Source organism: Pagrus major, chromosome 16 (assembly GCF_040436345.1).
Source record: "Pagrus major chromosome 16, Pma_NU_1.0".
In the NCBI taxonomy this organism is placed as follows: domain Eukaryota; kingdom Metazoa; phylum Chordata; class Actinopteri; order Spariformes; family Sparidae; genus Pagrus; species Pagrus major.
In genome coordinates, this window is record NC_133230.1 from 26160773 (window position 1) to 26175132 (window position 14360).

At 43.9% G+C, this 14360-nt stretch overlaps 2 protein-coding genes across 4 annotated transcripts in view; one reads left to right on the top strand and one right to left on the bottom strand.

Annotated features, from left to right (window-relative positions):
• The window catches only part of ralgapa2 (Ral GTPase activating protein catalytic subunit alpha 2), a 94561-nt gene extending 86467 nt beyond the window's left edge, over positions 1–8094 (top strand). For 2 of the 3 annotated variants that reach the window (XM_073482745.1, XM_073482747.1), the window contains one exon: positions 5304–8094. In XM_073482745.1, the coding sequence (XP_073338846.1) occupies positions 5304–5464 (161 nt within the window). In that variant the 3' untranslated portion in view covers positions 5465–8094. Of the gene's footprint in view, positions 1–3219; positions 3263–5303 lie in introns of all 3 variants that reach the window. The other variant, XM_073482746.1, reaches the window with a different exon arrangement.
• A 2827-nt stretch (positions 8095–10921) lies between these two features.
• Positions 10922–12409, bottom strand: insm1b (insulinoma-associated 1b). Its single transcript, XM_073484404.1, has one exon. It carries the CDS (start codon positions 12407–12409, stop codon positions 10922–10924), a length of 1488 nt encoding a protein of 495 aa, XP_073340505.1.
• Positions 12410–14360: the final 1951 nt, after the last annotated feature.

Below are 14360 nucleotides of genomic sequence, written 5' to 3' on the forward strand. Positions count from 1 at the left end.
CCTGGCAATACCATCTTGTCATTTTCAAATCTGTCAGCGCTCATACGTTTTAACGTGTATGTAATATTTTTATCCGGTACGTTGGCATGTGAGAATTAAATGTCTGAAATTTTTAGGCTCTGTGTGTGTTTGTGTGTGTGTGTGTGTGTGTGTGTGTGTGTGTGTGTGTGTGTGTGTGTGTGTGTGTGTGTGTGTGTGTGTGTGTGTGTGTGTGTAGGACTTCAGCTTCTGAGACAGCAGGTGTATATTCAGGCGGACAAGAGTCGGTCAGCCACATTACCATACTGTTTGCCCATCTCTCCTCTGGAGGTGAAAAATCTCCCCAGACTGGCCTCTACTCACGTACTGTCATCCCCAGCACCAAACCAACTTAAAGGGAAGGACTGAGGGGAAAAATACAGAGGAGGGGGTGTTTGGGAGAGTAAAAGAAACAGGAAGAAAATCTGATACTGAAGACCATTTCAACCATTTGTTAATTTTTGGCTGGACAGAGGTTAGAGAGGCTAGCCAGGCTTGAGAATTCACAGCATGGGGCGTATGCTGTTGCTAATGTGAGAGTCCATAACATAATGACGGCTGTTGTGTCGCCCTCACTGCTGCGGAAACCTGTTCTGAACGGCAATTCATAATTCGCCGGAATCTCTGCATGTAAATAGATTAATATAAGGGTGTGTGTGTGTGTGTGTGTGTGTGTGTGTGTGTGTGTGTATGTCTATGTATGTGTGTGTGTGTGTCCGTCCATCCATCCATCTGTATTTGGTCCAGGACTCACTCACTCTATACAGGACTGTTACACAGTGACTTTCTTGTAGGTTAACCATTATAACAGTGCTATGGATTAATTTAACAAATCGCTTTTGTTTGGAAATTGCCTGAAGAAGGGGATACTGCCAGGTATATTGGTTAAATCCCACAGAGCGGTATTCTGGTTTAACTAACGATTCTTTTCATTAAGGCTGCACAAGTAATTGAAATATAATAATGCAATATCCAAATCTCAAGAAGCTGCAATGTTTTAAAAAAAGGCAAAATCTGTGATAATGCAGCATTATAACAAAGTACTGTAGTGATGCCCTTGCCTACAAATCTTGTTCTCCAGATGTAAGAAAAAATGTTTGTTTTATACAGATCCCAAAAAATGTCACATCATCAATTGTCTTTTTAGTGGATACAAAGATTGTTATGCAATAATGATCATTCCCACTAATTGTGAAATCATATTCCAATCATAGCTGCACAAATAATCACAATATGCTTTGTTTTTTGATGTCGCGCATCTTGATAAATCAATTAGCTGTATATAAAATGTCAGAAAATGGTGAAAAATGACATTGTATTCACATTGTAGAAGTTGGAATCTGTGAATTTTGACTTTTTAACCATTTTATGGCTGACAATAAATTGAATAGTTGACATCTAATTGATGAATTGTTGCAGCTCTACTGTATTTTTAAGTCGAGTTTTCGAAGTTAGCTCTTTTAGGCTTTAAAATGTTGATAATGCAAGTTACCCTCTGCTCCACCTGGCTCATTTTTTTACTGAGGTACTGGAAGCATCAGTGTCCCTCGGAAGATGTAAGTGTGTGGAAATCTCTTCTGTCAGTCTTAAAATTGTTTAAAAAAAAAATTATGGCCATCATTATTTTCCAAATTATCCCAAAATGATATATTCAAACAGTCGAAGGTTTTCTGTTTACATATACAATTCCCATTTGATAAACTACAACCAGTACATATTCACAGTTATTAGTAAACGATTACTGGATGGTCAAAAATGTTTCATATTCATTTTATATCATCACTTAGTTGATTAACTGTGGAAACTACTCAAAGCCTGCCACAGTTAATGAGTAATTTGTGTCTTCATGTATTCTTATTTGTAAATTGAAGGCTGCTCTGTAGCTCAAACACAGTTTTGACTTTTTTATTTCAAAACCTCAGTTGTATCTAATGCTTTAGGCCAAATATTTAACCACATACACAATGCTATATTCTGTCATGCCTGATTGTCTTCGTCCCATCGAGCATATAGCTTCAAAGTAGCAGTGATGGCTGGCTGACACTGCTCCTCATTCTCACCCTTCTGAAATGTGTTACTCCTTTCCATCCCATGCCTTTGTGTGTGTGAGTGTATGTGCGATTGTATGAGAGTTTGTCAATCCATATGTCTGTCCGCTTCATCCTGCTCTGGCTCCCATTGCTGCCACTAACATGTCATCCATGCTCCATGACAGCGTGCAGGCGTTGGCCGGGGATGGTTTGGGACATGGAGTACCCCTGGGCCAAACATGACTGTAAGACTCTGCCTGCTTCCTCCACACTAGGCATGACGCCCAGCCCCAGCCCCAGCCCACCAACATCCATCCATTCTTTCATTTAGGTCCCTGTGAACAGCATCATCAAATTAACTGGGGGCTGCGCTTGATTTAGCCCCAAAGCAGGTCTCGAATTCAACTGCAGATTCTGCGTGCTGATGGCTAAATGAAGCGCTCCTGCAGTGACTCACTAGTATTGCTGTAAGACATTTAACCCTCGGCCCACCCCTGCCTATCACCCATCTCCTAACCTTTTTGGCTCCACAGCCTTGTCCTCCATGTTTCTGATTGCAACCTCACCCTCAGTCCAGTCAGTCGTCGCTTCTGCATGAGTTCGTCCATCTGTCACACAAGACTCCATCCACAGTGCTTTGCCCTTACTGTGTTACACCTGCACTGCTTGCTCAGTTGTGATTGTTTTGTTGTTTTCTGTTCATCCTCTAAACTTTTTTCAAAATGAGTAACCACACGAGAAGGCGGTACTCTCTAGTGGATAAAACCACTTAAAAGCTCCCATGACCCTCTGAGGTGCCCCTGCATCTTTTACTTTTCTCCCCCTTTAACCCTCTCTCGTAGTAACACTGCTGGTAAATGTTTCTCAGCCTGCTGTTGCCATGTAAACTGCCCACAATTCATACTTTGGATTTCAAAAATGTTACTTTTGATATCCATGAATTGGACAGATTTGTGAGGTACCATCAGACATCACGGCCTCTAGGTTTCTTCAGAAAAATGGCACTCAGTTCAACATGTCTGACTTTTAAACCCTCCAGTGATGACTAACCTCGACTCCACACAAGCTGTCAGAACTTTTCCGCAGCATTGTGTTGTGTCCTGCTGCAGTGTGGTATGGTGTTTGTCCACTGCTCTCTCACATGATGCTCTATTCTGTTTTTCCTTTTTAGATTAAAAAATATCTTAAAGGTCCAAATACTGTAAAGGGTGAAGGTAAGCCCCGAGTCGGACCGGAAGCTTTGTTTGCGTCCAGCGGACTACCTACTCTTCGCTCGTCCTGGCTGTTTACCCCCCCCCCCCCCTTTTCCATCCACTACTAACCACGCTTTATTTACCGAGCGCTCTGACAAAAGGGAGCGGGACAGAGAAACCAGGCTGTTTATTTGGGGGGTGTCCTACTGTTTAGGACAGTCTGGTAATTGAAAGTGATGCACGGTGGGGACAATTAGCACCTGACTAAGTACCAGCATGAACAATACGGCTACACTTCTGGCCCTCGCTTCTGCATGTGGCGCGCCTTTATCTCTTCCCCCAGCAAACACTTTTCTCTTTTCTCTCCCCCCCCCCCCCAATCCCTCCACCCCCCTCATTTCCTCCTGTTGGAGTGTGCCTGTTTGCCTGGGGCAGAGTCTGAGACTAACACCTGCCGCACTGGAAGACGTCTTTGTCATCTAAAGCCTTGTTTAAACTGCTGCAGAGGGGACCAATGGGATAGCAGGGCCATTTAAAGACTTTTTTTTGTTTTCTTTCTCTCTCGCTCTCTCCCTTCTTCTTTTCCATCTGAAATTAACCTCACCATAAGGAGGTTCCGGCTGAGTAAGGAGCAGAAATGCTGGGCTGTAATAGTAATTATAATAATGACGCATTAACTTCTTCTGGATTATTTTTGCACTCAGTAACACACTATAAAAATATATTCTTACATAAGACCATACAGTGGAGAACATAATTTAGAGTCAGTCATTTAGCGCCACAATGGGAATGAGGACTGCTTAGCGCAGCATGTTTTAATGGCTGCTAAACAAAAAGGGAAGTCTGCTGAGTATGTGGTTAACACTATTCTCTGTGTATGTTAGCTTTAATAGGTGGTTGCCTTCCTCCTGTCCATCATATGACTTTACAGTACATGCAGCTGGAGTTTAGTTTAGGAAAGTGTTTACTGTAGGAATGACTGGAAGAAGAATACGGGAATGCTGGATTTGTTCTGTCCATAAGGCCAGCCCACATTTTGAGCAAAGCCCACCCTTTTTTATATTCATATGCAGATTTGAGAATGCATGTTCAGACCCCCCCCCCCCAGCCCTTCACAATACACACACACACACACACACACACACACACCCTATGTTTCATCCAAAGCCCAGCCCTCCTCTCCCAGTGAGCCGCGGCCCTGGATGCTGCTGGTGTCCACTGTGCTGCCGAGTGTCTGTTACTCCAGCCATCTGCCGTTCCTTTTAGCCGCTGCAACTTGAGATGCCTCTGAAAAAATGGCAGGAAATAAAAGGATAGGAAAGAAAATAGGCAAGCAGATGCCATCTTGACAAAGCAGAAAAGTTGTTTAAACTCGAGGCATGGGGCAGAGGCGGTTGAGGAGGGTTGGGTGGGGGTTTGGTCAGGGGGCACACTGAGGAAGTCAGGGCGCCGTTCACAATACTCAATTGTCCTCAGCAGCATTTGATGTCCACCTCCCAGCTTATTACTATTTGCCATCCCGTAATCATGGATGTGAAGTTTTTTGGACAAAGGACAATGTTTGACAATGGGAAGGCTCCGCATGTTCACAACAAGAGCATAATGTGTAATTTTATTTTCATTCAGAGCATTCTGCTTTCATACTGCGAATTGAATACATTTTTATTTATTTATTTTTTTTGCCTTTAGCTACAAAGCTCACCTCTCGTTTTTTTATATCCTATAAGCATCTGGAAAAACTGTATTGGGAAGAAAGGCAGCTTCTCTTTTAACAAGCTTTGCTTATCTTCAGCATGTGAAAAAGGCATGTGATTTCTGAAATATTTTATTCTCTCTCTCAAATCTTTATTCTAATGAGTTAAAGGGAAGAACAAACTCAAACAGTTTGCTTTGAAAGTTCTGTGAATGTTGGTGAAAATCCAATGAACTGGGTAATCTTGGTTGTGGGAGCAGCCACGTGCATGACAAAGCATGCTGGGATAAACAGTAATCACACAAAGCCCAACGAGCCCCTGCCATCTCTGTCTGTATACAAACTCTGCCTCCATCTCTCCCCCCTTAGGCTCCTTCACTGGCAGCGCGAGCACCGATGCCGGAAACACCACAGGAGCAACGACGGACTCTGTCGACCAGGTTTCTCCCACAATGCCCCGTGCCACAAAGAACAGAGTTTCCGGAAAACTCCGCCGATCAGCCAGCGCTATAAGCAAATCCTCCAACTGAGCTCTTCAACCCCGTCCCACTTTTTTCCCCTCACGAGTGCCGCCTTTAATCTTTTCTCGAAGAACCTCACACACCCAGCCGTGACTGCAAGAGAATTTCTTTATTGTTTTTTGGCGTGTATTGTTTTTCTTTGTTTTTTATTTTGTGTCTACAAACATGTCACTGGAGCATATTGCAATTTTTAATTTAAGTGGCAATCGTTGATTTCGTTGATACATTTCCATTTGTCGTGGTGTTTAACTGCTTAATCGAGGTGGATATGTGACTAAGCTATTTATGTTCATCCTGGTGTTTTCAGCTTAACAATCAGTAACATAGGAAGACTTGACTGAGAAGTCTTAAAGCAGCCTCTTATAAAAATGTCATTTTTATTCTCACTTTCTAATGCAGACATGATGCACTAGAGGAAAACAAGTTCTTACTATAGTAAGGGAATGGGAGACTGCTTTACCCTGTTTCTACATCTCATCTATCTCAACACTTAACGTGGCGAAGCACTGAATGACACAGCTGTAAATGCTAAAACTGCACAAGCGATTGGTATCCATTTACACGTGTCTGCCTTTTTACCTCCTGCTGCACCTGTGTCAAAGATACCACTTCAGTTTGGACCCTGTTGGTGGACCATCTCCCTGTTGTAAGAAGGAGTAAAGACTGATGCATGGGGAACACCTCCCCACAGTGATTTGGACTCACTGCACCTCTTCACAGATTCCCTGTAGTAGGTGAAGTCAGAGGCTTTTTATTGGACAATCAATGACGTGTTTCTAACTTGAGCTGAATATAAATTTGTTTCTTTTTTTAATCACTCTAATTTTCGTTTTTAAATGAATTCCAATGGATTGTGTCACAGTTTGATTTATGCAACTCTGCTGGAATGAGAAAAGACTGCGTTTGTAATTGTTTTCTGACGTTGTTAACATGGGCTCATGTCCGGTAATTGAATAAGTTCCTCCTGTCTCTTTCCTCTGCTATCAGTTTCCCTTGTCCCACAAAGCTGAGACATCGACATTCCAACGTTCCTGACCAACATTTTTTGTTTGGTTTTTTTTGCAATCACTGTCATTGATTAACTCGCATTGAATGTGTATCTTCTGTTCCTGGATGTAAATTGCTTTAAGTTTTATTTGCTAGATGTATATAGAAAGGACTATTTGATGAATAATTTTGCTGTCGTGTTGTGTTATGTATTCATGTGCTGTTTAGAGGAAAAATACCGCCAGAGCCTCAGGTGAATCTTATGAATTTTAACTCCATGCACTTGCGTGTGTGTGTGTCTGTGTGTGTGTGTGTGTGTGTGTGTGTGTGTGTGTGTGTGTGTGTGTGTGTGTGTGTGTGTGTGTGTGTGTGTGTCTGTGTGTCTGTGTCTGTGTGTCTGTATGTGTGAGTTTCTGAGGGAGCTTCTCACAGTGCCTGTGTATTGTCTGTCCCCTGAGATGCTGTCCCACATCCACCCCGACTCCCAGTAATCAGATTTTAGTTTCTCTTTTTCATCGTCTTGAGACAAACCATGGAAACCCTGCATCACATCTCCTCGTTAATGGTCTCGAACAAAGTGTTTTCCTCCCCTCGCCTCTAAAGGACTGTCACTGTGCTTCCCACAATAAAAACAACAACAACAACAGATGGATTTTGGAATCGCAGGGTTCTCTGTTTAGTCTTTATTATAGGTGGTGTGCTGCTCCGTCTGTGAATCTGTGAATGGAATCGAGTGGCACCTCCTTTTTCCCATGATCCTGCTCTCCATGTCGCCTCCTGGCTGAGGCCACACGAGGAGATGGGTTTTGGTGGCATGCCAGAGCTGAACTCTAACAGTCCTCCTAGCAACAGCCAGGCGGGCCAACCTGCCCTGCTCTAGTTGTCATGGTAGCCAGGTGTCGTCGTCCCCCCACCCCACCCCAACACACACATACACACATATTATACACTCACACCCTCTGAGGGCTCCACCCAAGCTGCAACACTATCCCCATCTGTTGCACTACTACTATGCCTTACTTTCTCCCCATGCTGTCCTGTCATTCTCACATCTCGCCTCCTCCCTTTTTGTTTGTTCATTCCCCGGAGCAGAAAATGGGGAATCCAAACAGTGGGGTCCATTTTTGTGCGTTTCTTTTGAAGAATGTATAGCTATATAGGCCCGGATCAACATCTATGGTTTTTATTTCCCCCCCTCCCCAAAGCCACTTGAAGGAACCACCCAGGATGCTGATCTAAAGATTGTAGGTTATAGATGATGTCTGTTTAAGGGGTCTGTGCTCCCCCTTTGGTGGCTTAGTTTGCTGGAGATGTTAGTGTGGACCAAGATAAGGATTGTGTGTCTTATATACGTGAAGAAAATGAGCTAGTGTTAGTCCTAGTACCTTTTTTTTTTTTTTTTTTTGCTTTTCTTCTCGTTTTAGAAAAATCCTTGTACATTGTGTCAAATTTGAGGGCTTGGTCGCCCTCTGAATATAAATATATTAATGCCTGTAATATAATCTTTGTATAAGAGAAAGAGGAAAAAAAAAAAAGCTTGAAGATTTCATCATTACTTGTCAACATATCAAACTGTTTTTAACGACCGAAGTCCTGCTACCTTTATTAGAAATGTGAAAATTGAGACATTTCATTAAATCAATTTGAAATTCTGTGTATCTTTGTCCGTTTTTTTTCCCCCTCATCACATAGTTGTGTGTGTGCTGACATGATGGTGCTGTTCCTGACCCTGGCCCTGCAGTGCTAGCAGCAGCAGCAGGGGTAACCTGACCCTCCTCCCATCTGTCTCCCCTGCTGCTCTCCCCTACCAGCATAATGGAACCTCACCAGGAGGTGCAGGTGCAACGGTTGCAGCACCTACTGGGTGCCCTGCCTTAGCTGGGTCACATAGAGACGCAAGAAAAGCACTTGACCGTAATTGGATCCCTAAAACTGTGTGTGAGAAAGGGTGAGAAAAGAAGCCTAATGTTGGCTCATTTTCGCCTGGCTCTGCGCTGTCATCATTGACTCTGAGGTAGTTTACAACAGAACAGGCAGGGGCTGTTTGTCCCAGCCCCTGTGAGGCTGACATGCTCTGTCATTACCAGCAGATTGTATTATTTCATGCGCTACACTGCTGGCTGTAGCCTAATCTCACACTTCACATATCTCTCTGTCTTGATGTAGTGTCAGTAAAACCCTTTACACTAATTTTAAAAAGTTAGTGGTATTCTTTTTGGTCTTGGACATTCACGAGCTGGAACAAAAAAAAAGAGACTTGGAAGTTACATTTCCAAATACACCATCAGTGATCATTTTTTTAACTCCATGCTGACGGTCTCTAAGTCTGAGGTGACACAGTTGGAGGCCGCCTGCTAAATTACAGCTGACTTAATGCTTTACATGTTCTTGAGGTCACATATGAAGCCAGTGCGTCCTAAATCACCACAAAACCAGCAACAAATCGAGCTGCATGAGTCGGCCAAAGCAGACCGATATTTTACTGTTGCAGAGGTGAGCTGTGATGCACCAGCACCAACTCTTTGTCCTCCTGTCGTGTCCTGACATGGTATTAAGGAGGGAATTTATGATTAGGCCCTAAGTGCTTCTCTATGGCAGCGAAACGGCGTCTATTGAGCCACTGCAGCGATGATTTACTGCGAATCAGACTGATGAACGGGGAAGGTATGGGCCAAGGTGCATCTGAGGTTTCCTTTTCCTGTTGTGGAGGAAGTTCGCACCGTTTTAGAGGGTGAGAAGTGGGGTGCAGGCGTTTGAATGCTGACTTTGTTCAAACTTTTATGGTGTAAAATTTGATTAACATCGGGAGAGCCGACTTATGAAACCATTTTTAAACCACCTCATTCAATAAAAGGAGAGTTAAAACCGCTTTCACCTTTGAAAATCTCGATGTGGTTTAGACAGAAACTGTCTCCGTTTTTTATGAAATAAGCTCCTAAATTTATACGATAGCCTACTTTAACGAATAAACTCATGAATTGAGTGAATGTAAAGATTTGTTAAAGTAAGCTAAAGAATCTTTTGGGGTTTTAATGTGCGCACAGGGTGGCATAAATGTTTCATTTTGAAGACAATAAAATCAGAGGGCTTTAGAAACATCTTATAAGTCCAAATCATATTTTTAAGTACATTTTCCCGACATGTATTCAGGCATATGTCCTCTTGGCATGTACTAATTATTTACTATTAGCCAAAGACTTCCAAAAACCTCTTGGATAATCAAGACTAAGATCAACAAGCGTTTTCTTTCAGAACTTGTGTCCGCAATACAAAACTCCCTTTAGAAATGTGGTGATTTTCGTTGAGAAAGTTCATCAGCGCCTTTACTTTCTTTGTCACTCTGCTGCTTCTGAAAAAGTGAAACCACCTCCAGACACACGTGTCCTTTTGAAAATATTTTTATTTCGATAGACAACAACGATATACACATACAATCAAAGCGCTATAAAAGCCAACATTTAAGAAAAATAACTTGTCCTTAAAAAAGATTGCATCTAAGGTAAGAGCTTTACGTTTCTTTTTGTCTTTTTTTTTTTTACAAGAGCTGTGGAGACTGAAGATTAAAACCCGACCCACGACAAATATCACAACTCATACAGTCAATTTGACAAAATCAAACAAAGTAAACAAAAAAACAAGAACAAAAAAAACATTTTGGCTGTACGACATGTAAACTGCCAGAACGATTCACAGGAAAAAATCACAACAAACACAACAATAAGTTACATAAAATAATTAGAATAAATAAATAAATAAACATGATGAAAAATATTGCAACAATCTTCAATAATAATAATAATAATAATAATAATAATAATAAAATATGTGCCAGCATCTTAAATCAAATCAGTCTATGTTGACTTCTTTTAAGGCAGTTATACAGCGGGATTTGGATGTGTATGTAGTCTATGTCGGACTAGGCTTATTCTTATACTAAAGGCATTTGTGGTCCTACTACGCAGGGAATGCTTCACTCACTCTTTTTTCTCCCCCGCCAATACAAAGTTGATAAGTTCTGTCATTCACAAACTAGCGTAAAGCTACAGTGATAGAGCAATCACGGTCGGTGAATTGAAAAAGGCTCTGATGAGAGAAGGATTTCTGAGAATCTTTAAGACATTTCTTAGGTCTAGAAGCTATCATTGAACACATGTGCTGTCCTAGAAAAATACCCTTTAACAGTCAAACTAACGCTTTGTATTTTTTTTTTGTTTACTTGATAAACTAATTTGAGACGAGAAAATCTCAAAATAGGCCTATATGTAATTCAAATATAGAGAGAAGCATTCAACAATCACTGATTGGCATGGAAAAGACACCTCATTAAACACCACTTAAACATCAAACCGCCCTGCCTTTCATTGGCCTAAAGTTATGGCAGTGAGCATGACAACTTTTTTTTTTTTTTTTTGTACCCCAAAGCCACTTTTTTTTGTTTCTCTTCTTTTTTTTTTAAAGGCACGAGTTTTGCGTTGTCTTTCAGCAGGCGGGGCGCACGGGCATTTGGAGCAGGATCACCTGCCTGTTCTCCGAGGGGTGGCACTTGTTTATGTGCCTGGTGAGCCCCGGCGAGCTGTAGAGAGTGGCGGGGCAGTATTTGCACGGGTAAATCTGGGAGGAGTGCATGAGGCGCAGGTGTCTCTCCTGGCCGGCCCTGCTGGTGAAACTCTCCCCGCACACCGGGCACAGCAGGCAGTCCACCGGGCTCAGATTGAGAGGGCTTTGGTTTGAGGCTTCCTCTGAGGATGATGATGATGATGATGATGTTGATGATGATGATGATGGAGGTGGTGGTGGTGGTGGTGGTGCTGAGGAGGATGAGACCGGAACCTGCTCTGCGGCGCGGTCGCTGGTTTGAAACCCGTGCTCCTCCAGCACTTTCTTTTGCAAGGCCTGGTGTCCCATGATGTGTTTTCTTAGGTATGCCTGTCGCTTGAACCTCTTCCCGCAGAACTGGCAGTCGTATGAGCCATCTTCAGAGCCTGACTCGGACAGACCTGGACTCGGGGTGTCTCTGTCACTCATGTCTTTGGCTTCGTCGGAGACTGACTTGACACCCAGAGGTGGCATTTTGGCCATTTCGGGTTTGATGCCCGGTGCCGGTGACATCGCAGGTACGCCGGTGGTCCGCGGTTTGTGCCAGCGGCGGTGAGAGGCGAGGTTGGCGGGGCAGCTGAACATCTTATCGCACTCGGGACACCGGTACTCGACCCTGACGATGCGGGAGCACTTGTGCTGAGCGAGGGAGAAGGGATCCGCGTACGCCTCCTTGCACAGCTGACACACAAACTCCCCCAAAGGCTTGTTTCCTCCAGAGGACTGCGACCTCGGCTTCATCTCCACCGGCCCCTCTTTGATTTTGAGACCAAGCACGGGAGAAGTCGTCACCTCGTCTTCAAAGTTGAGTTTTCTAATGGCTTTGGGTTTCTTGGAGGCGGGTTTGGGTTTGCGCTCTGCGCCGTCAGCTGCGGGTCTTTTGGTACCGACCCGGTTGCTCGGTGCCGGGAGGCTGCTGCTGGTGGTGCCGCTGCGGCTGCTGTTGCTGGTGCCGATTTTCAGGTCGACGGGTGCGTACATGAGATGGTCCAGGCCGGAGAGGGAGGCAGGTGTCGGGAATGACTCGGCAGAAATAGGCGAGCCTAAATTGAAACTTCTCTCAAAATATTCCCTGTCGTGTTCCTTGCTGATGGGCCGGGTGGGGCTGTAGAGGGCTTGGCACACTGCCTCTGGGTTGCCGAACTGTGCCGGCTTCTCCAGTCTTGGCACCGGCGCCTCAGCTGCTCTGAAATCCGGCGATGCTGCGGCGCGGTCCGGACTGGACGCCACGGACATCGGCGGGGAGGGGTCCGCCTGATACGGCAAGGCAGCTGGGGTGGGCGGCTCGTGGAGGTCATCATCGTCTGACCGAGTCCTGTAGGAAACATGTGCAGATTTCTTGTTTCTTTTTACCAGGAATCCTTTGGGCATCTTGGCGAGTAACAGCGGAAAGGCACTTCGGGGAGGTGGGTGAAGTCTCGAGTATCCAGGTTTGTTAAAAATATGGCAACACTAGAAGCTTATGGGACTTTATCTCCCCAGTATATCGATCCTTCTGTTGCTGAAATGTTTTCGTCTCCAAGGCATAGCTCCACTCTTTTTATGCCGGAATGATGCTATTGTTCTCGCCCCCCCCCTTTGCAGCATCCCCGACCAATCGGATGCAACCAAGATCCCAGTGGATTTGATTGTGGGAGGGCTCAGAGCCTGGGTTTGGTGGATTTCGTTGGAGGATGTGCAGATAGCTTAGCAGATGTACTGGCGGTTTATTACATTAATGTGTGCGCTCAGCCCCTCCCCGACAGAGGCACACGCCGGGACCCTCCTCTTTTTACGGTCTGATGGGCCCCTATACAACTGCACACGTGCCACGGCTTTGTGGCTCTCCTTTGGGGGCCCCGGAGCTGCCAAAAGGAAATGTCCATCACTGCCACAATCATCACAATTTAGAATTAAGACGGGGGATGAGACAAGCTTTGTTAAATACAACCCAAAAGCTCTTCTCCTTTCCATTTCTGCCGTGACACAATTTTAAGAACAGACTCCTTCAATTCAGCCTTCAGGTTATTTTTGTTTACCTCAACACGGTTGTTTATTTTCTCTGTCCATGCTCCAGCCTCTTTTACGCACGACCTTTACGCAAATTGCTTAAGCCACCCAACAAACCAAATGAGGCGCTTTTTTTTTAACAGACCTTTATTTTATTATGTCTTAAATAAACACCACAGAGGGAGTGTTTCTTTATTTTAGGGCACGTGTCTGTCTCGGTAGTTTAACTCGACATATAAATCAGACATCTCGCTGCATACATAAGTAATAAGAAGGCCCTCTGGTCTTTGTGCACAATAGCCACGTCTGCCCGTGCTTGGATATCCCTGTGTTTTTTTTCTTTTTTTTTTCGTTTGAAAGGCAAATTGACCTCTTAACTGTGAAACGGGACTCACGGCCAATCTGGCCCACAGCTAGACGCGTGCTGGGCGGAATCAGTGCTCCAGACAAAGAAGGCCGCAGCCGAGGCTTGTGGTGGAGAAAGAGAAAAAAAACGCTGCACAGATATCCAGAGAAGCTGCTGCTGTTGCTGGAGACAGTCTGGAAGTGTTGTTTGTACAGATATGTGCTGTTTTCAGGATGTTAATTGTAGATTTTCTGGCCTTTTTTTCTGCTGGAAGAAGCTTATAAGATTCAAGTTTTAAGTTTTTAAACAAGTAAAGATGTCGCATGATTCGTTATACATTCGTAGTTTATTAAAAGGAAAGCAAAACAAATAAATAAAAGCCTCCCATCTGCATAACAAAAACAACTTTTTTACGACTAATTCATGTGGCCTATATTCTTTACCAGCTCCCCTATGGTTTTCGCGCATACCTCGTATATTGTTTGTCCCTTTTTTTTCCGTTTTAATGGCTAAATGTAGGCTGCAGTGCGCCACTTGGCAGAGAGCGCATTCTTCTTCCTTTCAGTCGGCAGACCAGGGAGGAATTAATCTCCATCGTCGTACATTGTTCCTCTCATTTGCATAAAGCTGCAGTATGACCAAGTCAAATAATTACACAATCGGAGCTGAGCCGCAGGCCTGCGCCTTTCCTTTCAATGGGCCCCTGTGTCACCGTGCCTTCTCACCTGCCTGGAAGCACACCGTTATTTTGCTCTGCTACGGTGAAATGACACATTTGATGAAACTTTGAAAAGATTCTTTTAAATCGTTGAAAAATAGACCGAAACTTTCCAACACTTTAATTTAGTGACTCAGTTCGGAGATTTGATCATTAGTATTCACGGATAATCATATTTTTCTGTAAACTTTGAACGCGTGAACGTCACCTAATCTTGTTTGTGCTCTAAATGACAGCTGTTATAAAAAAACAACTTGCTTCCGCGTCAG

Excerpts from the sequence above, each read along its gene's own strand:
- insm1b (XM_073484404.1), bottom strand. The coding sequence starts at position 12,409 with ATGCCCAAAGGATTCCTGGTAAAAAGAAACAAGAAATCTGCACATGTT.